The sequence below is a fragment of the Camelina sativa genome, chromosome 18, assembly GCF_030686135.1.
Source record: "Camelina sativa cultivar CO46 ecotype springtype chromosome 18, ASM3068613v1".
NCBI classification, from domain to species: domain Eukaryota; kingdom Viridiplantae; phylum Streptophyta; class Magnoliopsida; order Brassicales; family Brassicaceae; genus Camelina; species Camelina sativa.
In genome coordinates, this window is record NC_141897.1 from 1,906,118 (window position 1) to 1,934,018 (window position 27,901).

The following is a 27,901-nucleotide window of genomic DNA, read 5'->3' on the forward strand; positions in this document are numbered from 1 at the left end:
ACTTGATCTCCCCACTCGATCATGTACTCGATTGCTTGCATCGAGTGCTTAGGTCGTGTGGTTTACTTGTTTATATTCTTTTACCTTGTTTATTATAGGAATCGTTAGAACCAAAACCCTAATTGCTTGGCTTGACTTGCATTGTTCTGATCATATCCTTCCTGCTAGCAATACACAACCATTTGGATTGATAACCCTTTGTACTACAACTGCATAGGGGATTGATACCCTGGGTGAAAACCTGTCTATCAATTTGGCGTCGTTGCTTGTCTATCAATTTGGCGCTGTTGCCTGTCTATCAATTTGGTGTCGTTGCCATTTGGTTGTTTTAATTTTGCTACGTTTTGGATTTCAGCGCTTGCTAGATCAAGTTCGTTTTTTTATATTTGGTTTGGATACTGACTTGTTTGCTTTCGCATTGTTTGTTTTGAATCTCAGGTACAACCCGAGCACCCACCCGACCCTTCACTCGATCACCTAGATCGAGTTGATCCTCGTGTACACACTCGGACACATACCTGTGCATGCAAACACGATCCAGAGGTAGCCAGAACCTGAGTTCTTTCATCGACAACATCGACAGACCTCAGCTACTCAGACAACAACAAGTTCAACAAGAACCATCAATCATTGAGGAGACGATGAATAATCAGAACGGTCCACCAGCTCCTCAAGCAAGGACCAATATAGGAGCAGGAGATGTTCCATTTACTCACACTCAAAGGAATGGCATTGTGCCACCAGCTGTGCAGAACAATAATTTTGAGATCAAGAGTAGTCTCATCCAGATGATACAGAGTAATAAGTTTCATGGATTGCCAATGGAGGACCCATTGGATCCAGAGGTAGCCTCACTAAGATCAATGGAGTCAATGAAGATTGATTCAAGCTCCGGCTTTTCCCATTCTCTTTGGGAGACAAAGCACGAATCTGGGAGAAATCGCTCCCTAAGGAGTCCATCACCACTTGGGAAGCGTGCAAGAAGGCATTCCTGGACAAATTCTTCTCCAACTCCAGAACCGCAAGGCTGCGAAATGACATTTCCGGCTTTGTTCAGAGGAACAACGAAACGTTCAGTGAAGCTTGGGAACGTTTCAAGGGATACACTACTCGATGTCCACATCACGACTTCAGTAATGCTTCATTGCTGAGCACACTTTACCAAGGCGTGGTCCCCAAGATACGGATGTTGCAGAACACCGCAAGCCATGGTAACTTCCTCAACAAAGATGTTGATGAAGGTTGGGACCTAGTTGAGAACTTGGCTCAATCTGATGGCAACTACAATGAGGAATATGATCGCTCTGTGCGATCTACAGGAGAGGAATATGCCAAGTACAAGAGGGACATGAAAGCCCTCAAGGACAAGCTCGATCAGCTCCTCAACTAGCAGAAGCATGTTCATGCTATATTAGAGGAAGAGCAGTTTCCACAACAATATGGGGAGACTAGCAACTAGAGGATGTTAACTACATCAACAACCAAGGAGGGTACAACAGAGGGTACAACAACTTCAAGCCGAATCCGAATCTGTCTTATCGGAACCCGAATGTTGCGAATCCTCAGGACCAAACTTATCCATCTGCAATTCAAGGGAACCAGATCCAACAGAAGCCTTTTGTCCAATACAACCAAAGGTTATGCACCTAAGCAGCAGTATTCAGGAACCTACAACCAACCACCTGGATTCCAACAACACCAAGGTCCACCAAACCAATCACAAGAAGCTGAGTTACGCAGTCTCATTCAGCAAATGATTCAGAATTAGGCTACCGCTTCTATGGACATCGCGAAACGGTTCGCAGAGATGAGCAACAAGATCGACTCAGGGTACAATGATCTCAATGCCAAGTACGAATCATTTAACACAAAGGTTCGATACCTGGAAGGCAATCATAACAACCAACCAGCCCCAAAGATCAACCAACTCCCAGGTAAAGCTGTTCAAAACCCCCAAGGATTATGCAACTGCTCAAGCCATCTTCCTTGATGATGACTATGAGGACTACCTCACTGGGGACAGTGATGATCAAGATGGGGAGGAGGTGGAACACCCAATGTGAAATGAGGCCAAGTACTACATATCCGAGTATGAACCCGAGTCTTCACCCGAAGAGACTGATCGAGTTGATGATCGAGAACTGGTTCGAGAATCGCAAACCAAAGAACAACCCGAAGTGGAACCTGATGACCTACATGATGGTGTTGATCGGATGATGCATCGAGTAGATGTTGAAAAGATAGATCATCCTCAACCACCTGCACTAGTAGAAGGGGAGTTAGAGGAAAGGTTCAATGCTGCACTTGACATCCAGCTGGAGGCGCTTGCAGAGCGAATGGCTAAGCGTAAAGCTCCACCACCTAAGTTTTTGCTCCCACACGAGCTTCATCAAGGAAGCTGCCAAGGAAGCAGCTCGATTGGAGGATGAGTTCAAGGAAGCTGTCAAGGAGATTGGTTTTGAAATTCTGATAAGTGGAGTTTGCTTGGATCCTGAGCTGCGAATTGAGGAAAAACTTGAAAATCCTGGCTCTTTCACCTTGCCGTGTTCGATAGGACTTCGGATCTTCAAGAAGTGTTTGTGCGACCTTGGAGCTTCAGTTAGCATTATGCCGCTTTCAGTTGCCAACAAGCTAGGATTCACTGATTTTAAACCAAGTAAATTGTATTTGGTTCTGGCCGACAAAACAGTGAGGCATCTGATTGGTATCCTGGAGAACCTGCCTCTCAGGATTGGAAGATTAGAAGTGCTTGCCGACTTCATGATCCTCGATATAGACAAGGAACCGGATGATCCGCTGATTCTAGGAAGACCATTCTTGGCAACAGTTGGTGTTGTGATCGAGGTGAAGCAAGGCAAGATCAGAATAGAACATGGTGAGCATTTCAAGATGGAGTTTGATGTGAAGAAGGGGATTAAGAGGCCAACCATTGATGGTCAAGCTTTCTTTACAAAGACCAAGCAAAGGGAGGTGCAACATCTTGAAGAGGTCAACACCACATTTGCCTTAGAACCTGGACAAGACCTGGAAAATCTGTTGAACCAGCCTACTGCAGTGGAGAGGATTCCAGAACCTCTTCCACATGGACCTCATGCTTAAGGAGCATGAAGAGTCAAGCTTAGTGACTTTAAACAAGCTCACTTGGGAGGAAGTCCCAAAGGTATCTTTTAATTTTAGCTTATTTGTTTTACTTACTTTTATTTACTTTTTCTCTTTTTGCAATTTTATAAAAAAAAAAAAAATGGAAAATTAAGAAGAGGAAAATTGAGGAACCCGAGGGTCAACCCGACACCGTACTCGACGCGCCTGATCATGTCCCTGCTCAGGTGGCGAGTGGAGTCCGAATCCCACAAGGAAGCCCACTCTCAGTGAAGCCCACCAACCAAACCCTAGCTTATTTAAGGGGTTTCGACATTCTCTCCCCTTCCATCACCGATAAGTATCTCTCAACCCTAGAGTTTTTGCTTTCCAAAGTTTCTATTCTATTCTCTCTCAAACTCGTGCTTTATTCGAACTTTGGGACTAACCCTATTAACCTCGAAACTTAGCCTTTTTCTTCTCAAGGAATCAAACATGGAGCCAATCGCTAAAATCTACCAAAGGAAGGGAAGAAGATCAACCTCCGCCGCTGCTACAACCGGAGGTGATGCCGTCGAAGTTCGAGAGTCTCAAGGAAGAGGAAACGTTCCACATTCCCAACCGTTGGGTGGACGTTTAGCCTCCCCAACCCGATGCACAACCCAATCCACCACCCGACCTGATTCTCGAGTAACCGATCGAGTAGGCCCCCGAGTTCGCTCACCGAGTCCAATGGCGAGTGCTGTCTGCCGTTCTCCTCGACGTAGGGACCTGTCTACGTCCGAAAAGACACTTACCAACCCTATGGAGGTTGATTCTGATGCCGGAGGAGAAGAGCAAGGGGAGATCCAAACCTCTCGATCAAGGAGCAGAGCTGCGGTTGCAAGGGGGAAGAGAACGGCTTCGGAGAAGGGTGAGAAAGTGGTTGAGAGAGCAGTTGAGGAAGAGGATCAACACGCTGAGGAGGAGGACCGAGAGAGAGAAGAGGAGCAGAGAGAGAGGACCCGCCAAGCCTCTCGGAGGCTAAAGCAGAAGGAGGTGGATACTCCGGCAAGACTCTTCAAGTTTTTCCGGAAGATGAGTTTTGTTGGTACCCGCTACCCTCACCGACAAACAATGAAGCAATTGGGCATCGCTAGAGACGTCGAGTACCTGTTCGATATGTGCCACTTGGGCCAATTGATGCGAGCCCACCTTGAAGCATATGAGGAGGAGACGGTCCACTTCCTTTCAACCTAGAAGCTGCACTATTTCGAGGACCACCCAACCTTACTACCCGATGGGGGGATCGGGTTCATCACCTTCTCCCCGAGGATTAAGGACTACCGACTTAGTTTCAAAGAGATGGAGAAGCTGTATAGCTTCAAATCTGGTAGTGGGGAAGGTATGGAGGTAGGCAAAGAAGAAATGAGGTCCCTATGGCTGACAATATGAGAGAAGAACTCCTACAAGTCCACAAGCTCCAAATCCGCTCAAATAAAGAGCCCTGTCTTGAGGTATTTTCACAAGTCCCTTGCATGCACTCTTTTTGCTAGAAAAGAGACTGGGAATGTGAACGACCATGAGCTCCAGCTGTTAGATATTGCACTGTGTGGAGTTTTGCACAATACTAGGGATGGTACACCACTAGTTGGAGATGTTGCGGATACAAGCATGTTGTTTGTGTTACTCGATCAATTCCTCTACCTGAAATCATGGGCCGTGAAAAGAAGAGAAGGAGGCGGAGAGATCTCCATTGGGGGACTAGTCACACCGATCCTAGTGGCATGCGACGTGCCCTTAAAAGGAATTGTTCATGAACCAAGATGGCTGGATGCGGACTACCTCGTGCTGGCGAGATTTTTGGCCCATGAGAGGCCTAATGACATGACGTTGTTCAAGTTTGTCCATCCAACCGCCGGAGCTGCTCAAATGGTTCTACCTAATGTCATATGCACCAAGGTTCGGCTGGGTGACAACATTGACTTCGCACCACCGTTGGAGGAGTTTTACAACCGGGAGGAGGAGTCCGAAGCTGAGAAGAGAGAGGATACCGGGCAGAGACAGGGAGATAGCTCGGAGGAGTTCGATTTTGAGGAGTATGTATGCTCTCAAAAGCAATGGGTTGGAGTGAGGGAACCTCACAAGAGGATCGACTGGCTGAAGAGGATGAACAAGTTCTTGGCGAAGAAAGTAAAAGATCTTACCGGTTCGGTGAAGACAATGGGAGGTCAAATCAAGGAGTTGCAAGATAAGGCAAGCTGTGTCTCAGTTCCTACCTCGGCACAAGCACCAACTTGGATGGGGAGAATCGGACCGCTAGGAGGAACTCGAGGACTGCCACCTCCAGAACCTTACAGAGCATCATCATATGAGCCCCAAGCCGAGGAGAACATCACCCGACCTGAGGCATCGCGGAGAAGTCATTCTGATGCTTACCCTACGTCCAACCCGTTGGGATACACGATGAACTATTCGATGCACCCATCGAGCACCCAATCGGGTGAGTTCACAGGGATCTTCCCTCCACCTTACAAGATGCCATTCACGACGCCATACACGATGCACCCTGCGAGTGGATCTGGACCTTTTCCGCCACTTCCGTCGTACTACCCGATGCCCTACCCGATGAACTACGCGATCCCACCCTCGATCAACACCTCGGATGCTGGTCCGAGTAAGTCGGCAGTGCGCATTTCTGAGCTCTCTGACAAGCAAACACCGGCACCTGCTGAAGCCGGAGACGACCCAGGCTACACGTTGGCGAGTATGGAGGCTGTTGCAACCTCCTTCTTCACCAACCCATGAGGTACCACTTTCATCCGATCTTTGTATATAACATTGCATTTAGTTTAATTCATTTTGTGTGATTCTTGGATTCTTTTTCAAACTTTTATTTACACAGGGACTGTGTAATTTAAGTTTGGGGGAGGGTCCTAGAATGTATTTAACATTGTGTTTTATTTTCTTATTTTTATTATTTCAAATTTTTGCATGCTAGTTTTATTCATTTGAGTCTGCATTGCATCTATGTGCATTAAAAACCCAAAAAAAAAAAAAATTGAAAAATGTTAAGAAAAATAAAAGAAAAGAGTGTTCATGTAGTTGCATTTGCATATTAGGATTGAGTCTAGTTTGTTTCATATAGGATTGTCGCATATGCATCTTAGGGGACAATGATTAAAACCACCTTGTTTAAAATCAAACCTTAGGATTGAAGCTATAGCTCTTAGTCACAGTTCATTGTTGCTAGATCAGTCTTTGGAAAAAAATGAAAAATCTTTGCTTAGACCCTTTCTGTCGATTGAATGCTTCCTCCACTTGCTTGAACATTAGAACATCTCTATATTATTGGATTTAATTTGAACTTTAATTGTCTTGCTTATGGAATTTGAATACTTGCTCCTGGTAACTCCAAACTCGGGTTAGCACTCCACTTTTTACCAATCTTTTCGTTTAACCCGATTCGTTTGTCCTACCCATGAACCCAAACCTTTCTTTCAAACCTTGTTGTGAATTGTTGAGTGAGGCCTCTTTCATTGTGCTATAGGTTGTGAAACCTTGAGAGTATTGAGAACGACAAAGAACTGCCTCTTGATTTAGCTAAGTTAGAATTTGAACTAGCTAATAGATTCAGTTTTGAAGGTTAGGTGGTTAGAATGTTTATTTGGGGTTGGGTTGTGGAATAAAAAAAAAGGAAGAAGAAAAAGTCCCTAAGGTTAGAATCAATTAGCTCTAAGTCTCTAAGTAAAAAAAAAAAAGAAAAAGAAGAATTCTTGCTATAGTCTCCTAGAAAGAAAGAGAAGAATATATCTACATTACGAGTTTAGCAAAGAAAAAAAAAAAAGAGAGAGCTAGAAGTTTAAAGTTTAAAAGTCTAAAACTTAGGGAGTAAAAAAAAAGAGTTAAAATCAAAGATGTGGGTAGTTTAAATTCTAGGGGATTTAAATAAATAAAAAAATGAAAATGAGAGTGAATGAGAAAAGGGTAGATCATCAAGAGTTAAGCTTTGTATGCCCAAATTGTTCTCAGTCTTAGATAGTTTTCACAACTGTCTAGCATTCCATCTTATGAGAGAAAACCACCCAAAGAATTTGTTTGAAACCACCTTACTAAAAAACCTTACACTTCAAACCGATTGAGCTTGATTCACCTTCCATTTGCAAGAATTCGCCAAACACTTAATTGAATGTGAAAGAGATGTTCCTTATCTTTAGTTGGAGGTTGAGCTAGATCGATGCATGGTAATAAGCATAGAAAAATATTTGTAAGTATGTTGATTGATCTTAGCACCATTAAACTATCTTTAAGGACTATAGCTTGAATCTTTCGGTTAGCATCTTAAGGTTATGAGTCCCCACTTTCAAACCGTACCCTCTTACTTTCTTGCTAGAGGACTAGCAAGATTTAAGTTTGGGGGTCTGATAACTCTCTAATTTACATGTTTTTAGCATCCTTTTTTGTCCATATTTTGCATTGTTCAGAAATGCAAATACAGAAATGCAACAACCTAAATGCTCTAAAAGTGAATTCCTACAGTAAATGACCTAAAAATGCTAAGTTAGAGGACTAGCATGTTTTACCTCTAACTTAGCATTTTTAGGTCATTTACTGTAGGAATTCACTTTTAGAGCATTTAGGTTGTTGCATTTCTGTATTTGCATATTTTGGATGAAAACAGGTGCTAAAGAGCCAAAAATGGGGAAAAACAAGGACAACTTGAGCATGTACCCGAAGGAGCCATCGAGCTGCAAGAACAAGTCCGAACCCCAACACGATCGAGGAAGATCCAAGAGCATGAAGAGCAACCCGAAGATCCACCCGAGGAGTAACCCGACTTCACCCTCGTGTAGCCCATCGAGTAGATCATCGGGCAGGTCTGGGAAGCTAGGTCAAATGGGTTTCCATATATAAACCCCCTCTTCCCCTAGCTTGCAAAGGAGCACGCCGCAGACCCTCAAACCAGAGAGCGAGAGCTTCTGTGAGAGAACTGAGCGACTCAACATTTTTCTTCTTGTTTTACATTTTAATTTTGTAGTTTTCTTAGATTTCTATCTTTTACTTTCTCTACTCTACTCTATCTTTTAATACAATGTCATTTTCATTCATTTTGATTGCTTTGTTATTCGCTTCTATGTCCGAGTAGTGTAGTAAGGTTTCTAGGGATGGGATAGATGATTTTGTGTTCTTGATCGGTTAGGATGCTTTAGTTGATTGTAAATGATTGATAGATTTCCTTCTAGATTGGTGCTCTTAATGTTGTCAACAGACCGAAAGGTTGAGATTAGATCTAGGGCGTTTACAAATGCTACAGGTCGAAAGGAGTAGATAAAATGCTTGATTTAGCCAATGCTAGAGGTTTACTTAACTCTGAGTAACAAAATTAGATGAGTATAAGTCTACTGACAATAATGAATCGTTCTTAATGCCTGCTTGTTCATATTGCTAGTGCGACAGTGTGGTAATGTGTTCAAGGTTGATTGTTGCTAGTGCGAAAGTTTGGTGACAAGGTCTTAGAGGTTCATTGTCTAGGAAATAATTGCTTGAGGCATGTAAGGCATCCGTACTGGTCTAGAACACTTAGGATTCGATTACCCCCATCCTTAGGAACTTTCGTATTTTATTTATTTGCATTTCTTTCACTTACTCGACTACTTACCCGATCAGGTACACGATAACCTGTATCGAGTAATACCTCGAGCTGTTCATATCTCACTTGCATACCCGATCCCCCCACTCGATCTTGTACTCGATTGCTTGCATCGAGTGCTTAGGTCGTGTGGTTTACTTGTTTATATTCTTTTACTTTGTTTATTTTAGGAATCGTTAGAACCAAAACCCTAATTGCTTGGCTTGACTTGCATTGTTCTGATCATATCCTTCCTGCTAGCAAATACACAACCATATGGATTGATAACCCTTTGTACTACAACTGCATAGGGGATTGATACCCTGGGTGAAAACCTGTCTATCACAGAACTAGAATGGATGTTTCTTCACTTCCATTCATTGCTATTGGTTCGATTTTACTTTTTCCTTACCGATTCTATAAGATCTTACACAAAATGGAGACAACTTTTGAAGGACAGTTCAAGATCTGAACCTTGGGGTTAATGACGCACCAGTTCAAATCCTAGAGATAGTGGTGGCTCAGGCAGAGGCGAAAAACCGATTCATTCTTATGGGTCGTCCGGTCATGCCTTGAAGACAAATCTCCGTTCAATAATTACTTCAATGCCCCCGGGTGTGGGGACAGGCAGGGCTAGTTTATTGACGAATCATCCCGGGTAACCAGTTTCAATTCATCTTTCCTTCTGAAGAATCCATGGAGACATTCATGAGACGCGATCCTTGGGCGTTTAATGACAGAATGCTGGTCTTGCAACCCTGGAATGCTCTCCAGAATCCTCCATTGATCAACTTTATCCCATTCTGGATTCAGATTAGGGGAATCCCTCTTCAATTCCTCAGTCGAGAAGTCATTGCTCATGTTGGTCGTGCACTTGGAAATTTGATGGAAGTGGACTATGACGCGGAAGCAACGGCGAGAGTTAAATTTGTTAGGGTGCAGGTTAACTGGAATGTGGAGAATCCGTTACGCTTCCAGCGTAACTTTCAATTCCAATTGGGTGTGAACACCCTGCTGTGGTTTCGCTTTTAAAGATTGAGGGGCTTTTGTGAGCTCTGTGGTATGTTAACCCATGACACAGGAGCCTGTCTGCTACAGAATGGTGGAGAGGAGCAAGAGTCGGGTGATGAAGCAGATGACGACATTCCACCAAGGAACCAAAATCAGGGAGTCATAATTCGAGAGATGGACGACGTCGAGGAGAACGTCAATAGAGAAGCGACTCAACCAGACGTGGAAGAACCAGAAGGTGTTGAAGAACTGGATGACATTGATCAAGATCACAATGCCTTAGAGGATGATGAGGATATAGAAGAAACGGGTGGTGAATACAACATGTTTTGCAGTGAGATGGATAGGAATGAGCTCTTCAACCCTATTCCAATCTTTGATAACGCGACTGGAGAGATCCCTGGGAGTTCCTCATACACAACATACTACCCTAACATCCACCCCAATCCAGAGGTAATGGCGGCAAACAACTTAACTCTTCAAGGTGCAGCGAAGGAGACAGGCAAATGCAAGCGAGAAGAGACAGAGTATCAGACAGAGGTAGGTGATCATTCAAAAGTAATCATAAGAGAAAGTGGTGAAGCTAGTGGTTCCTTAGACAGGAACACTCAGTGTAGAGGCGCGGTGAGTCCTAAATCACTACAAGCGCCATGAATACAGCCTGCTGGAACTGTCAAGGTCTCGGCATAGACCTTACAGTTTGAAGGCTTAAGGAGATTCAGAAGAAGTATCTCCCGGACATGTTATGCCTACTGGAAACAAAACAACAAGATGCCAAGATAAATGAAGTCGCTCACGAGTTGGGGTATTCTCGTTTTGTAACAGTTCCACCACAAGGTATAAGTGGTGGAATTGTTGTTTTGTGGAAAAGTACTATTACTGTTTTAGTAGTTTCTCAGTCAGCTAATCTTGTAGATATGCAACTTTGCTTTAATGGAATCTCCTTCTATTTGTCGGTTGTGTATGGGTATCCAGATCAGGGTCGCAGATACCATCTCTGGAATGTATTAGAAAACATATCAGATTCACGATCAGAACCTTGGTTGATAATGGGTGACTTTAATGAAATCAGAGGTAATGAGGAGAAGAGAGGAGGTCCCCGTAGACCAGAGAGTTCTTTCACAGATTTCAGGCGTATGATTACCACCTGTGATTTTCATGATCGAAAATCAATTGGAAATCATGTCTCCTTGACAGGAAAACGTTACATGCATGATATATGGTGTTGTCTGGACAAAACAATGGCAAACCCTGAATGGTTGGCTCTCTTTCCATCAGCCCAGACTGAGTTTCTACCTTTTGAAGGATCAGATCATAGACCCATAGTCACCAGTCTTTGCCACACAACAGATCAGCGAACGAATACATTCAGATATGATAGTCGATTGATTAAACGAGATGGTTTCAGAGATATGATGATCACATAATGGAAACATCAAGATCCATAGAGTTCATTCTCAGAGAGGATAAAAAGAACAAGATCAAAGATCGCTAGTTGGAAGAGAGAGAACATATTGAATGCTTCAGTCATAATCCATATTTTGAAGAAAGATTTGGATAATGCTTTGACAAACGGCTCACACACTAGAGAAGAAATCAACAGAATCCGTTATGACATGAACCAAGCTTATAAGGATGAGGAATATCATTGGAAATCAAAAAGCCGAACTTTGGGGGATAGAAACACCAAATTCTTCCATGCAGCGACAAAACAACGACATGCCATAAATCGAATTATGGCCATTGAAGACTCTGGAAGGATTTACAGAGGGGATGCATAAATAGGAGATGTTGCAGAAGTATTTTTCACTAATCTTTTCCAGTCAACTCGAGACAAGAACCAGGATTACACGAAAGTGTTTAATGGTATGCAAGCGAATGTTACCTCTAGCATGAATGCAGATCTCCAACGAATGGTGACAGAGGATGAGATTAGTGATGCAGTATTCAGTATTGGGGCATATAGAGCTCCAGGTCCAGATGGGATCACTGCTGCGTTTTATCAACAGTTTTGGGACGACATCAAAAAAAAAGTTATAGAAGAGATTAAATATTTTTTCCGGGAAGGACGAATGAAAGAGAATCTCAACCATACAAACATTTGCCTTATTCCGAAATTTGAGGTTTCAACAACCATGAGCGACTTCAGACCGATAGCGTTATGCAATGTAAGCTATAAAATAATCTCAAAGATCCTGGTAGCACGGTTACAATGTCATCTTTCAAGCATAATTTCAGAGAATCAGGCAGCTTTCATCAAGGGTCGCAAGATAATGGATAATGTCATAATAGCACATGAAATGCTTCACTCCCTCAAGAGACGAAGGAGATGGGCGAATAGTTATATGACAGTCAAAACAAATATCTCTAAGGCCTATGATAGACTTGAATGGCAACTTCTACGACAAACAATGCAACATATGGGTTTTTCTCCTGTTTGGATCAACTGGATTATGAATTGTGTGGAGTCAGTGAGTTATTCAGTTCTAATAAATGGAGTTTTGAGGGGTCATATTACACCAACAAGAGGAATCAGACAAGGTGATCCTCTATCCCCTTATTTATTTATTCTCTGTGTGGAAGTTCTCGGTCATCTATTTACAAAAGCTGCAAATGAGGGAAAACTAAAAGGAATGAAGATAAGTAATACAGGACCAACGGTTAACCATCTGTTGTTTGCTGATGATGCACTTTTCTTTTGTCATGCCCATCTGAAATCTTGCACAACAATTATGAATATCTTGGCAGTTTATGAGAGGGCCTCGGGCCAAGCAGTGAATTTGAAAAAGTCAGCTATCACTTTTGGATCAAGGGTTCATCAACATGTCAAAACCAGACTCATAAGAATACTCAACATACATAGTGATGGCGGAGGTGGGACATATCTCGGACTACCGGAGCAAATCGGCCAGAAAAAGAAAGAAATTTTTAAGTATGTTGTTGATAAAGTTACTCATCAGACTCAAAACTGGAAAAACCGGTATCTATCTGAAGCACGAAAAGAAGTCTTAATCAAGACGGTGGCTCTAGCTACGCCTATCTATACGATGAACTGCTTCAAACTGCCTAAAGGGATTTGCGAAGATATAAACAAGACACTGGCTAGATATTGGTGGAGTAAAGACCAAAGGAAGAAACCAATGCATTGGGTATTTTGGAGTAGAATGAGCCTACCTAAGAAGGAAGGAGGCATAGGTTTCAGAGATATTGAAAAATTCAATCTCATCCTATTGGGGAAACAAGTATGGAGGATATCACAAAATCCTAACAGCTTAGTAGCACGAGTACTTAATGGCAGATACTTCCCTGAACAGAACAAATTCAATGCTGGACTAGGATACAAGGCTTCTTTTATTTGGAAATCATTACTAGAGGGTAGAGATCTCTTAAGACGACGAATGAGAGTACTAATTGGAAATGGACGAGATACAAATATTAGGACAGAACCCTGGTTAATGACTCACCCACCAAGATGTATAGAAGGAATCCAAAATAATCTACAGAACGTGTGCGAGTTAATGAATGATACGCATACAGGTTGGGATATAGACATTCTACGAAGGACCATAGCGCCAGAAGATATAGGTCTAATACAGCAAATCAAGGTGATTAATACAGAATTACCGGACTTACTGGGATGGCACTATAACGAGTCTAGACTCTACACTGTGAAATCAGGATACTGGTTGGCATCCAATTTACCAGAGTATGAAGACAATGCAAACATTCCTTTGATAAATCATGAGCTGAAAGGAGCCATTTGGAAACTAAAAACAGCACCAAAGTTACAACATTTTCTTTGGAGAGTTGTATCAGGAGCCTTAGCTGCTGGAACTGAATTGACTCGTAAAGGGATTACAAACAGCGCACGGTGCCAAAGATGCCATCAGACCGATGAATCTACCAACCATCTTCTATTTGAATGTCCCCATGCTCAAGCTATATGGACTAACCAACAACATCTGCTCCCAGATATTTCAAACCCAGGCAACACGCTGATAGGAAGAATCAAGACCATCATTGACAACAGCAAGAATATGAGTTCATCTTTGATGGATCGTCAGCTCCCAATATGGTTACTATGGAGGATTTGGAAAAGCCGGAATCTATTTATTTATCAACAACAAGTCCACACATGGCAGGAAGATCAACATTATGTGATACAAGAAGCAATGGAATGGGTCGATGCTTGGAATGAAGAAACTGTTATGGATACTACACGAGAACGTCATCATCATTCAACAATGTCCAGGTGGTCAAAACCAAAAGAAGGTTTCATAAAGTGCAATTTGGACTGCAAATTCTTCCAGAATGGAGAAATATCACAGTCAGGGTGGCTTTTTCGAGATTGGAGAGGTTTTTTTATCATTGCTGGATGTAGTATTGGCGAAGTATGTACAACAGTCATAGAGGCAGAACTCCAAGCTGTGATCACAGAAATGAAGCAAGCATGGATGAAAGGCTATACCACAATAATTTTTGAAAGTGACAACATCAAGGTCATGCATTTAGCACAAGGAACCACAAAAAGCTTCTAATGGCACACTTGGATTCGCGAGATAAACTACTGGAAGCAGAAGTTTGATAATGTGAAGTTTCAATGGACAAAGCGAACAAACAACAAAGGAGCTGATAAATTAGTAAAGATACATTTTCAAAATAATTTATCTTTTGTTTCATTTGATTATGTACCCAGTTTCCTTGTAAACATCCTTCATGACGATATCACTCCTAATTGATCAATGAAAGCAGCTGTTTTAAAAAAAAAAAAGAACAAGATGATACACGACAACAACAAATCAAAATAAGATAATATATTTTGGTGTTATCTTATTCAAAAATATGTTTTTTTATTATCTTGTGATCTATTGTAAAAATCTTAAAGAGAAATTTATGAGATCTGCCATGTACAATATCATTCTTCAATGTAAATACCATTTTTAATTAAACATTTTCTAAAATGCCATAGGGCCCACTTTGATCTATTAAAAATGACAATAATATCCTTCTCCTAATTCTTTCTCTTCTCTCTTCTCTATTCTCATTTTTCTCGATCTCTCATCTCCCACTCTCTCTCTCTCCTCTCATTCTCTCCTTCTCTCCTCTTTCTTTCTTCTAAACAAAGAAATCTTTTCAAAATCACAACTTCCATTTAATCTGCTTGCCTCTGTCGTGGATGAACAGCGTGTTTTATTCGTTCTAGGGATGCTCTACTCAAGGTTGAGTATAATATTTTTCAATTTGAGTTTCTTTTATTTGTTTCCTTCTCCATAAAACTTCAATGGACCAGATCTGATATCTAACCCAATTTTATTTCCGATAGACCAGATCCAAAAGACTAAATATGCTCAGATCAAGTCTGAGTATGATATTTTTCAATAAAATGTGTCAGCAAGCATGGAGGTGGAGAAAATTGTTTCAAGTTATTGATGGACAAATATCGTCATTTAAGCGAATATAGTCCACTAAGAGAGCTAAGGACATTACTATAGTGGACAAGTTTTGTAAACTTATCCACCCAAGCGGATATGGTCTACTAAGACTGAAAGACATAAATGTGGTGGACAAAAAACATGTTCGAGCTTTAAATCTGGTCCACTAGAGGCACAATTAGATCAATTCATGGATCAGTATACCTGCAGGTGGACTAGTAGAGTCCAACCAAGCGGATCTTGTCTACTTCAGAGGACAAAAAACAAATTTGGGATGTACTAAAATTGATTACGCGTTGGATATGGTCCACTAGAAGTTCAGCACGTGTGTGTTTTGTGCCACAAAATTGTTCCTGTTTAAAAACACAAGTTACTCATCCCAATTTTTTTTAATCCTCTCTTTCTTTAATTCAATGATAGAAATGTCTTTTTATCTCATGCCATAAACTTAGAAAATGGCATTTCTGATAAAGAAAAACTAAAATGGCATTTCTCACAACTTTCGTTTTAAAATGATATTTCTCACTAAATTCTCAATCTTAAACATACATATTTTATTTCATGTTATATAATGTTAGTGATATTATCTTAATATAACTACTGTCACACCTAAATATGTAAGAATTATAATCTCAGTTATCGTTCCAACTTTCTTTTAAATGTTTATGTTGTTCTAATAACACGTCTTAAAAAAAATTATCGATAATAGTTTATAATAAGATAAAAATAAGATTAAATTCTAAATAAAAATATATTAAATTAAAAGTTATAAAAATATTCCGCAGCATATGGTGAGCCTAAAAAAAAAAGACTTTAGGGTTAGCCATATTGATTTTCAAAGATTGCGACTAAAACTTCAAATCGAAACAAAAGTTAGGGACTTTCTTCGAATATTTTATAACAGAAGAGATCATCAAACTATAATTTCTTTTAACCCCCTCGCCGTCTTCTCTCTCTTCTCTCTTCTCTCTTCTGCAACAGACAAATCACAAATCCTTCTCTCTCTCTCTCTCAATTAGAAAAAGAAGGGTTCTTCTCTTCCGACCGGCCTCTCTGTTCATTCATTCAAGTTCTCTGAGAATCTCCGTACAACTTGTATGTTCTTGGCTTGACTCGATGATTTCTTGTCTGATTACAGTTGACAAAATTTTCAAATTGAATCATAAAAAATCGATACTTTCAGTTTTTTCTTACTACACAATTCTCAAATTTTAGTTTTTTTTTTAGGGTTTCTCTCTGATTTGTAACCTAACCCTATCAATCTCTTCTACAATACATTGCTTCTGTTCTTGATGATTCTTTCTCTCTAATCAAAATTCTGGTTCTTTTTGTGTGTGTTGCGTTTCAGGTTTCTTTGTGAATTGCAAAAACAGTCAACAATGGTGGAGCGTGGGAAGAGGAATCATAACCGTTTTAGAGACAGTAACAATGAGAACAACAGGAATCAAAAGAGACGTCTTTCTTATGAATCCGAAGAGAAGATGGATAACAAAGACGATCTCATTGTTGTTTACAGAATCTTGTGTCCAAGTGGAGTCATTGGTAGTGTTATAGGCAAAAGTGGCAAAGTTATCAACTTGATTAGGCAAGAAACTAGAGCTAGGATCAAAGTTGTTGATCCTTTTCCAGGTTGTAGCGAAAGAGTCATAACCATTTTTTGCTCTGTTACTGAGAAGAAAGACATTGTCGACATTGAGAATAGCGAATTGAATTATACTGTTCCTTTGTGTTCTGCTCAAGATGCTCTTCTTAAAGTCCATGATGCTATTGTGGCTTCTTTAGCCACTGCTGCTGAGAACACTAAGATAAATAGAGATGATATTAGAGAATGTCGCGTTTTGGTTCCCTCTAGTCAATGTTCTAATGTGATTGGTAAAGCTGGTTCGATTATTAAGAAGATTAGAAGTAGAACTAGAGCAAACGTTAAGATTGTCTCTAAAGATGTTTCTGATCCTTCACACACTTGTGCAATGAATTTTGACAACATTGTTTTGGTTAGTATCTCTGAATTCTTAGCATATATAGTTTTCTGTTTCTTTGCTTATTTCTAATCGTTGTTACTTATTCTTGTTATCAATCAGATTTCTGGTGAGTCTGAATCAGTGAAGAAGGCACTTTTTGCTGTATCTGCAATAATGTACAAAGTCAGTCCTCGAGAACAGATTCCTCTTGATACAACTGTCCAAGAAGTTCCCGCTAGTATTATAATCCCGTCAGAGCTATCTGTCTATCCACAAGCCGGTTTATACCCAAATCAGGATCCTATTTTCCAACATGGGGCCAACGTTTCATCATTTATGGGTTATGGAGACAATGCTACAAATCCAATGCCAGTTTTTTCTGCTTCTGCTCTTCCTGTAGTTCATGGTGGTTTTGGAGGGTCTTCAAGATCTGAGAATTTGGTTATAAAAGTTATGTGCTCGTCTTCCAAGATCGGCCGTGTTATCGGGAAAGGAGGATCAGCCATTAAGGGGATAAGACAAGCAAGCGGGTCTCATATCGAGGTAAATGACTCGAGGTCAAATCATGATGAAGACTGTGTTATCACTGTCACTGCTACAGAGTCTCCTGATGATTTGAAGTCTATGGCGGTTGAAGCTGTTCTTCTACTTCAAGAGAAAATTAACGATGAAGAAGAGGAAAAAGTTAAAATGCAACTCCTTGTACCTTCTAAAGTAATAGGATGCATTATAGGGAAGAGTGGCTCAATCATAAGCGAAATCAGGAAAAGGACAAAGGCTGATATTCACATTTCAAAAGGGAGTAATAAGCCTAAGTGTGCTGATCCCAATGATGAGCTCGTTGAGGTAATGATTCTTAAATTCACTCAGGTTTAGCTTTATTCAGTTCTTCAATATCTCTCCAATAGTGTATGATTCTTTTTATTGTATTTCAATTAGATATCAGGTGAAGTAAGCTGTGTGAGAGATGCTCTTATTCAGTTAGTTCTGAGGCTGCGAGATGATGTTTTAAGAGATAGAGAGATTGGTTCCAGGAATCAACCGCCTGCAAGATCTGAGAATAATAATTTCTTCTCTTCGGGTAGTAGCAATACTGGTGTCGCAGTTCCTCCCTCTTTCATGTCTTCTGTTCCGGCTACTGTAGATTTTGATAGGAGACCAGAAACCAGGAGCAGCATGAGTATGCTTCCTTCTAGCGGTGGACTCTATGGTTATGGAAGTTTTCCGGTAACATCTCCTTCTGCTCAAACTGGATTTATCTCATTTATTATGTTTTCTGTAGCTTATACTCATAACCTAAAGTGTTTTTATAAACAGATGGGCAATAACAGTTACGGATCCAACTCTTACTCATCCAATCTATATGGAGGGTAAGTTTTCAAGTTAGTTTTATTTTTTTACTATTAGAGTTTCTGTTCTTTATCCCTGTTGATATCTTGTGCATTCACAGATTGCCTCAATCTACTACTGTGGAGGTTCGAATTCCTGCAAGTGCGGTGGGTAAAGTTATGGGAAGAGGAGGAGGCAACTTGGATAACATAAGAAGGGTTTGTTCAAAAGTTTTTTTAGATTTTTACTTCCTCGTTGCTCTCTGATCATCATAGCTTTGTTCGTCTCTTCTTCTGTCTTTCCGCTATAACATTTTTCACATGATGTGTGCCCTTTTCTCTTCTCTCAGATATCAGGAGCTTTGATAGAAATTTCTGATTCCAATAATTCCCATGGCGGTCGCATTGCTCTCATTTCCGGAACACCTGAACAGAAGCGTACCGCAGAGAACTTGTTCCAAGCTTTTATCATGTCCACTTGAATAGTTTGCTCTGCCCCCAAAATCCTTTTCCATGGAAGTTTGTTCCATCTCTCTAGCTCTCAGTGGATTTCTTTGGTCGGGTTCTCAGGCTCTTCTCCCTCTTCCATCAAGTTCATGTTTATACATGGTTACATCTCTCTCCAACTTTTCAGTATCTTTGTCTTCATTAGGTAACTTTTGGTTTCTCGTGCTAGACATCTTACAGTCTGTCAGGATCATTCTTTCTTCCTTTCCTTGCGAGCTGTTCGTATGATAAATGCTTATCTCTCTGTGCAATAAAACAAAAGCGTTCTTATATCAAATCAAACTTTGCTTATTTTCCATATATGAATCAGGTCTGCTTTGTGCTTTGTCCAAAGCAGTCCTTTCAGTTAGGTGGTACTTTTACCAGACTCTGGCACATCCCACATCTCAGCTTCGTCATATGTGATTCCAAATGATACTCATCACATCAGGGTGCTTGGTTTTTCTGTAGAAATTTCTGCAGTGAACAGAAATAACAATTAGAGCCTTTAGATCTCTTCTTGTTAATGGTCGTAACTTTTTCTGCTTCTTGGAAGTTTTTTTTTAACCTTTTTAGTTCTTTTGATCTTGCGATCTGTTTATTTGAAAATCCGTGGGTTTATATCAGTTAAGAAACTTCTCATTCTTTCTGATCATCCCATTCTCTGCTACGATTTTACGGTCTTTAGGTAGAACTCCACCGATTGATCTTTGATATATTTACCACTCTGATCATCATATCTGTGTTCATCTCAAATATCGTTTTTAACTTAAATCTTTGATCTTTAGTGCTTGTAGCTAGCATACTAGGTTGTCAGTATATGATTTTAGTTAGCATTAGATCCTGCAACACTAAAAAAGCTTTTCTGAATGTGGTGTGTTTTCGACTTAGCTTATACAAGTCTTGTCACTCCGCGCTGGCATTTTACCATTCTCACATTCTAGGTTGTCACTCTAGGATCTTAGCATTTAAATCTGGAACACCAAAAGATTTTCTGATTCTGGTAGCGTTTGTGGTCTGATCTCTTTGGCATGGCATATATATGTGATAAACCTGGGGTTCCACAACATATCAGGTTGTTAGAAACCTGCCACAATTTGGTTTTTATTTTTGGGGTTTGATCATTTTTCCGATAAGCCTAACCCTCCAACCACATCCTGGGATTTTTCCTTTTTTCGCAAAAACGCAGTTTCCAAAATATAATGTGTAGTTTAGTTGTTGGCAATTATGAAGTCTTGTTCATTGTTTGATCAGAAGTGATTGAGGATAAGTTTCTTAGAAGAAGATAGATGTTGATCCATTTGGCAGGTTTTGACGTTTGTATTCAAATTGGTCATGTACATACGTTACGCAATTATAAAGTGCTTCACCATTAATATCTACTGAGTTAACCAAGTTTGTTTCTTTTAGTCTCTCTCTCTATTGCAGAACTATTTAAATTATGCAGGCATTTAAATTAAGAAAGAATGTGGCAAGCGTTGGATTAAGTTAAGTGAAAAAGACTACAGCTGGACAATTTGTTATTGTCGTTAATTATTGGTATATAGAACTCACTAATAAGGTTTGCTTATATCCGACTATTCTTGCTATTTTTTACAATATATAGAATAACCAAAATACAAAAAAAAAAAAAAAAAAAAAAAAAATTTGAGAAATAATTTTACCATGTTGAATTTTCTAATTGACGGGAGTAGGCATAAAAATAAACCAAATCAAATTGGGATGTCAATTGATAAAAACTAAATTTCAAACCCGTTAAACCGGGACTAAACCGTTAAATCAAAAATTTAAGTCACATTTACTAATTTAATCTCTTACTTCATATTAGCCACTTTTTTAGTATTCCGTCGGATAAAATTTTACATCCCGAGAAAGTCAGAAAACCATCATTTTCTGGGGAAACGAACTCTCACAGATAGAGAGAGAGAGAGAGAGAGAGAGAGAGAGAGATTAAATTGGAAAACGTTACGTTTGCTTTCATATCTGAAAGACTCTTCTCTAATAATGGCAGCTACAACGAGACGGTTGCTTCAGTGTGCGTCTAAAAGAGTTTCTACCTACGCCGGAGTGCGGCGGAGCTATGGCGGTGTTCCGCAGTCGAACTCCAATTCTCCTCCGTCTTATTCTTCTTCTTCTCAGCGATTGATCGAATTAGAATCTGAATTCAGTGCCCACAAGTAAAATTCTCTCTCTTTCCTTTTTTCTTTTTCCCAAGTTTTTTTTTTTTTTAATCTCCGCTTTGAATATATCGTCGATGGAATCAAGAAACTTTAATCTGTTGAGCTATGGCGGTTTTGTTTGTTTCATTAAAAAGTTATGATTTTTGGGGTTCGTTTGTTTCGATCACAAGTTATCTGTTGATCTCTCGGTTCTTGGTTTACATGATATAAGCTTTTATTGATATTATTTGATATGCGATAGTAGAAATAGGATAAGAGCTGTGTTTGTTATTGATTAAGTAGATCCATATTGAGGCGTAATCAATCTGATAATTGTAATACTTTAGCTTTCTTCTTGATGTTGTAAATCCTGCTAATTAGCTTTCTTCTGTAAATTTCTCTTGTATGTGTTTAAAAAATCCAGTTACCATCCTGTTCCGGTTGTGTTTTCTCGTGCAAATGGCTCAACTATATGGGACCCTGAAGGAAAGAGATATATCGATTTCCTTGCTGCTTATTCCGCAGTTAATCAGGTAATATAATAGTTCTTAAAGCGTCTCGCTTCTCTTTAAGATGCAAGATATGGAAAGTTTCATACTTTTTCAATTCATTGTTTTTGTTCCAGTGTGAGATCTTGTGTTTGTTTTTTTTTCGAATACCGATGCAGGGACATTGCCATCCTAAGATCATGAAGGCGTTGCAGGAACAAGTGGAGAAACTCACTTTGAGTTCACGAGCGTTTTATAACGATAAGTTCCCGGTGTTTGCTGAGCGTCTCACGAATATGTTTGGTTATGATATGGTGCTTCCTATGAACACTGGTGCTGAAGGTGTCGAAACCGCTTTGAAAGTAGCAAGAAAATGGGGTCATGAAAATAAAAATATCCCCAAAGATGAGGTACATGCTTTTCGGGTTCTTTCTTTATAAGAATTGTTATTTACATTAGCATATTAAAAAAATTTGGAACACTTATTTTTACAGGCTATAATCGTCTCTTGTTGTGGCTGCTTTCATGGTCGTACATTAGCAGTTATTTCCATGAGTTGTGACAATGATGCTACTCGTGGATTCGGACCACTGTTGCCAGGGAATCTTAAAGTTGATTTTGGTGACGCCAATTCACTTAAGAAAATCTTTGAAGGTATGAAAATGTTTCCTGCTTCATATTTTAACCGAGAATTTCATTTTCGAGATTATGATTACCCTTGAGCTAGTTGATCATGCTTATTGTCATGATAACTTCAGAAAAAGGAGATAAAATAGCGGGATTTCTTTTTGAGCCTATTCAAGGTGAAGCCGGAGTGAGTTCCTTTTCTTAAGCTATATTAATCTTTATGAATTATTATTTAGAGGATGAATTAGACTGGTTTTTGTCTCTGAAAATGTTTAAAATGGCTTTGGTTTAGGTTATTATTCCTCCTGATGGTTATTTGAAGTCTGTAAGAGAACTGTGCACAAAACACAATGTTTTGATGATAGCTGATGAAGTACAAAGCGGTCTTGCGAGATCTGGAAAGATGTTAGCTTGTGACTGGGAAGATATTCGTCCTGACATGGTGGTATGTTCTTTTACATTTTATAAGCTCTTTATTCTCATTTTCTTTATAGCAAAGCCATTATATAGATTAATATTTCATATCTTGAATCTGTTTCTTGAAAGATACTTGGGAAAGCATTAGGTGGAGGAGTAATTCCTGTAAGTGCAGTGCTTGCTGATAAACATGTGATGCTTCATATCAAACCCGGCCAACACGGAAGGTTCGCATAGGCTTTACTTCAACTCTTCTTACTAACTGTAATTGGAATTTTAAGAACATTTTATTGGTTTGATTAATGCGTTTAAGCTTCTTCCTTTTTTTTGTATTCTTGATTGTCGAAATCAGCACATTTGGTGGGAACCCTTTAGCTAGTGCTGTAGCTATGGCTTCTTTAGACGTTATCGAGGAAGAGAAACTCGTGGAAAGGTTCCATTTTTACTTTCTTAATTGGTTTGTGTTCTTTAGATCAAAATTTTCAGTTCTTGTTGTGGTTTGAATCTCTTATAGATCAGCAAGTCTTGGAGATGAACTGAGGATTCAGTTGAATGAAATCAAGAAACAGTTTCCAAAATACATAAAGGAAGTACGAGGAAGGAGATTGTTTAATGCGGTTGAGTTCAATACCGAAAGCTTATCTCCGGTTTCAGCTTACGATATTTGCTTGAGCTTGAAGGAGAGAGGAGTCTTGGCTAAACCAACTCACAATACTATTGTCCGGTTAACTCCACCGCTCTCCATAAGGTAAAATTCAAAACAGCAGAACCGGTCTGGTTTATTCAGCAGTTTTTTTCTCATCGGTTTATCGATCAAATCAATTATTGATTTTTTTTTTCTTTTCTTTTGCCAGCTCTGATGAACTACGAGAAGGCTCTAAGGCTCTTCGAGATGTTCTTGAGCTCGATCTTCCGAATCTGCGGAAAATCAATTCCGGTAAAACCCCGGTTTCTCATTTAACCGAGTGCGATCGCTGCGGAAGAAGCCTCTATGCTTGAACCGGATCAGAGGTTGATTATGTTCTGGTTTTATTTGATTGTTTGTATCTTGTTTATGTAGGACACAACACCGGTTCGGTATAAGATATATATTATATGTACGTATAAGGTCGAACCGGATTGTACCGAACTCAGTAGAAACAACTCTAGTTTATTTCTGGTTTGGCATTAAATAACCCCGATTTGGCTGTTTGCACAATTATCTCTTTAACGGTTACATGTTCTGGTACGGAAATCAAAAGAAGAATAATTCCGCAGGTCCTTTATGTAGTTCTTTTTTATTTACGAATTTTCTCCGTACTTTTATAGAATTACATTTTTTGGTAGAAATTTTTATAGAATTACTATTAAAGTTAATTATAGCCTTATATGAGAACTATTTTTCATGTATTGTGAAAATATGATTTATTGATTTTTAATTTAAAACTTTTTAATTGTTAATTTATATTAAAATACAATAATATTAAGAAATGAATTTAGAATTTTAGTTAATATTGTAATAGCGACGTAAATCTTATGTTTCCACAAGAAATTATGAAAAATTGATATTTTCATTATGCTGCCTGTTTTTCATAAATGTATCATAAAATTCATAATAGGTATGGGATTATGGGTGTAGTACTAATGTATATATGTACACGTGTTGGCATGTGTATGTAGATATTGATACGGGACATGAAATCATGAATAAACATATGCTTGTCTTCTATAATTGCTCAACCCCAAAAACATGTTGAGGCGTGGAACCCCATATGATTGGTTGGCTCTCCAATAGTTAAATTACATTATCATAGTAACCTGATCAAACTTAACAAGTCTATAAATTATCATCTAAAATATGGTCTTAATTATTTACATTTTCTTTTATAAATCTAGTGGGAGAATATTACTCTTTTCTTTTTGTAAAACTATACAATAAAGCTATGTAGAAGGAAGAAACTTAGATGTTTCATTGGTGATTCTGCATTTAACAGTCACATGTGTCTCTATTGTATCCTAACATTTTGCAACGCCGAGGCGTGCGAAATGGGAAACACACACATGATACAACGTGCATAGTATCGCATAATCAAACACATGACTTGTCTAGTCACTAGTTCATTATGCATATCTTATTCGTTTCAATTTATGACGAAGTTCGGTAGGATATGCAAATAAACTAATAAGTTTGATAGTTACCGGTTGCATAAGGAAGATATTATAGACAGACATAAAATGTTGTCATTTAGTCATCAATTGGATAATTATATAAGTACATATCTGAATGTTTATTATGTACAATATCTTCTATCCAAGAGCTAAACTACAAGTATGTTTTTCCAAACCGTCAGCAAATAATTTTTCTAATCGTTTTTTTCTCTAACACCAATATGTCTTTTTTTTTTGTAACCAATTATATTATAAAATTTTAAAAAAAATATATTATGAAATTAAAAAATATCAAAATATCACCTACTATATTATTTATAATAGAAAAAGTTTCGTCTTCTATATTATGAATGTGGTCTAACTAATCTTAAAAATTAGTTCAAGAGAGAAAGATGATAAAATCTTTTATATATTGCCTAAAGATCTTTTATTACATCCGATGTAGGATTTGAATTATAATAGCCCCTCTCGAAATGTAGATGAGAAACAGTGCAATACACAAATTGTCCAAATCTAATATCTCAAAAATACCACATCAAAACATGCCACTTATATAAATGATATAGAAGAAAAATCATTTTTTATAGGAAATTGCTTGTTAATTCTAACCATAGATTATGATACATATTAGAAATATAGTATAATCAATATGAAAAGCTAGCTCAACAAAGAAATATTACCACATTCTAATCTGAAGCAAAATGCAAATCCAATTAATTCTCACGTGGCACAGCTACCTATAAATTTGATATTCTTCTATATTTATCAAAATGACAATAAATACATTTTTGGCAATATATATACAATCTTACACAAAAAAATTAAAATATATAATTGTCACATCAGTTGTTGATTGACAAAAGAAAAAAAAAACACTTCACGCATCACACGCGCTCATTTTGAAACGACGCGCTTTAAAGTAGAGACAAAACCTCGTGGATATATCTCCTCCCACCATTTGATTTTTTTTTTTTCTTTTCATCTTCTCTCTAGAAACATCTCTCCGAAATGCGTTATCTTCTCCAAAAGCTCAGATTCTGATTCTGAATCAATCTCTCACAAACCCTAGAAAATTTCCCCCCCCCCCCCTCCAAAATTCTCATAGATCCATGGCCGTTATTATCCACCGTTCAGATCCACCGTCACGGATCCATCCCGAACCACCTCAAACCCTAGAAATCGACCACTTCGATCGTCTCCCTGACTCAATCCTCCTCCTCGTTTTCAACAAAATCGGCGACGTCAAAGCTCTCGGACGATGCTGCGTCGTCTCTAGAAGATTCCATTCTCTCGTTCCTCAAGTCGATAACGTCGTCGTTCGTGTCGATTGCGTTATCTCCGATGATGATTCGTCGTCTCTTTCGTCTATCAAATCTCGCTCCGCTGCTTCTTCCGGATCGTTCTCCGCTATATTTCGTCTTGTTGTCGGTGGCATTGTGAAGCCGTTACAAGCTCTAGGTCAATTCCTTGGTACGAAGAGATCTTCATGCGGTGGGTCTGGATCGTCGTCTTTGTCTATCAGTGGTGATGATGATGGTGGAGAGATCGAGCAAGGAGGTGTTACGCATCATTCTCCTACGCAGGTTTTGAAAAACTTCGATGAGATTCGTTACTTGCGTATTGAGCTTCCTAGTGGTGAATTAGGGATTGATGATGGAGTTTTGTTGAAATGGAGAGCTGAATTTGGTTCTACTCTTGATAATTGTGTGATTCTCGGTGCTTCTTCCGTGATTCAACCCAATCCAATGAGAATTTCTCAAGCTTGTGATACTACAGTCGTTGAAGCGTCGGCCTCTGACGATAACGGGAGCATACCGGAATCGTTTTACACAAACGGAGGTTTGAAATTGCGTGTTGTATGGACGATTAGCTCTTTGATTGCTGCATCTGCACGGCATTACTTGTTACAGCCGATCATCGCTGAACATAAGACGCTTGATAGTTTATTTCTCACTGATTCTGATGGGCAAGGTGTGCTTTGTATGAACAGAGATCAGCTAGAAGAACTTAGGGTGAAACCATTATCAGCTTCCTCTGCTTCCAAGAGGACACTTGTGCCTGCTCTGAACATGAGGCTTTGGTATGCTCCAACTTTGGAGTTGCCTGATGGAACTGTGTTAAAAGGTGCGACTTTAGTGGCGATAAGACCTAGCGAGTCGAAAAAGGAAGTTTCTGATATCTCTTGGGTTTCTTCAGCTTTTGAAGAGCCTTATGAGACGGCTGCTAAGATGCTGGTTAAGAGAAGGACTTACTGTCTAGAAATGAACTCGTTCTAGCTTGAAAGGTTTCAGTCGGAATCTGAGGTAAGATATTGCTCCTGTCCTCTTATATGTTTATGAAGTGTTATGGAAAAGCCATTTATGCGAGAATCAATTTCCTTGTGCCTGCATTGGTAATAATAGCTTATCATCAACAACATTAGGAGCTTGAGAATGAATCAGCTGTTTATGAAGTCGTTTGAGAACATCATTTGGCAAGAATTGATTCCCCTCTTGTGGAAACCATTATGATATAATTTTTCTGCATTGGTATAGTTTCTAAGATGAATTAAGTAGTTACTACCACATCTTACTGCATTGCATTTGATGATTAGTTAAGCATTTGTGATCGTAGATTGATAATAGAAATTGGGATTTACGTTGTGTAATCTTTACAAATGTCTTTCACTATTTATGAAAGCACATAGATTTCTCATTGTTATGATTTATTGTATATCAGGGAATCCGATGATGCAATTCAGAAATGTTACATATAATCTTATCATGGGGAAGCAGAGAATGGAATAAAATCGAAGTTTTGATGAATCCAGGAACAAGTTTTGCTGCCTACTGCATCTGCTAGCTAGTTTTTTTCTTTGAAGCATATGCTTTTGCAGGATCTCGCAATCATATATATATATATATCAACAAATTATAGATATCATGTACGAGTTTTCTTTTGTTTTTGTTTTATGTCTTTGTTAGTTACTTAAAAGTCTTGTCCTTTGCTTGCTCTTCTCTATTTATGTGAATATTTGTAGGTATTGCTTATTCACCTGTCATTATTATACAAAGTAATATAAGATTGTAGTTTTGGAATTCTTTTGTTCTGATTAGTAATTTTTTTTTGTAGAATTGTTAAACAAAAAAAAAAAACCTACAACAATGGCAGATTCATTA

General features: G+C 39.0%; 4 protein-coding genes, 1 non-coding gene and 1 pseudogene across 5 annotated transcripts; 5 read left to right on the plus strand and 1 right to left on the minus strand.

Moving 5' to 3' along the window:
- Window positions 1-1,024: 1,024 nt before the first annotated feature.
- On the minus strand, window positions 1,025-1,131 carry LOC147921368 (small nucleolar RNA R71). The gene has a single exon (XR_015589896.1). It is a non-coding gene; the product is annotated as a small nucleolar RNA R71 (small nucleolar RNA).
- A 649-nt stretch (window positions 1,132-1,780) lies between these two features.
- On the plus strand, window positions 1,781-10,351 carry LOC147921369 (uncharacterized; annotated as a pseudogene).
- An 86-nt stretch (window positions 10,352-10,437) lies between these two features.
- Window positions 10,438-11,124, plus strand: LOC147921370 (uncharacterized). The gene has a single exon (XM_087497651.1). It carries the CDS (start codon window positions 10,438-10,440, stop codon window positions 11,122-11,124), a length of 687 nt encoding a protein of 228 aa, XP_087353777.1.
- Window positions 11,125-16,017: 4,893 nt separating this feature from the next.
- On the plus strand, window positions 16,018-19,216 carry LOC104760281 (KH domain-containing protein At4g18375-like). The gene is made up of 7 exons (XM_087498146.1): window positions 16,018-16,224; window positions 16,478-17,123; window positions 17,211-17,936; window positions 18,030-18,317; window positions 18,408-18,460; window positions 18,541-18,637; window positions 18,769-19,216. Exons 2-7 carry the CDS (start codon window positions 16,509-16,511, stop codon window positions 18,898-18,900), a joined length of 1,911 nt encoding a protein of 636 aa, XP_087354272.1. The 5' UTR covers window positions 16,018-16,224; window positions 16,478-16,508; the 3' UTR covers window positions 18,901-19,216.
- A 1,310-nt stretch (window positions 19,217-20,526) lies between these two features.
- On the plus strand, window positions 20,527-23,793 carry LOC104760282 (ornithine aminotransferase, mitochondrial). Its single transcript, XM_010483184.3, has 10 exons — window positions 20,527-21,081; window positions 21,488-21,596; window positions 21,731-21,961; window positions 22,046-22,205; window positions 22,310-22,365; window positions 22,471-22,623; window positions 22,725-22,822; window positions 22,948-23,028; window positions 23,110-23,343; window positions 23,450-23,793. Exons 1-10 carry the CDS (start codon window positions 20,909-20,911, stop codon window positions 23,592-23,594), a joined length of 1,440 nt encoding a protein of 479 aa, XP_010481486.2. The 5' UTR covers window positions 20,527-20,908; the 3' UTR covers window positions 23,595-23,793.
- Window positions 23,794-25,631: 1,838 nt separating this feature from the next.
- On the plus strand, window positions 25,632-27,820 carry LOC104760283 (F-box protein At5g46170). The gene is made up of 2 exons (XM_010483185.3): window positions 25,632-27,046; window positions 27,462-27,820. Exon 1 carries the CDS (start codon window positions 25,853-25,855, stop codon window positions 27,017-27,019), a length of 1,167 nt encoding a protein of 388 aa, XP_010481487.2. The 5' UTR covers window positions 25,632-25,852; the 3' UTR covers window positions 27,020-27,046; window positions 27,462-27,820.
- The last annotated feature ends 81 nt before the right edge of the window (window positions 27,821-27,901 follow it).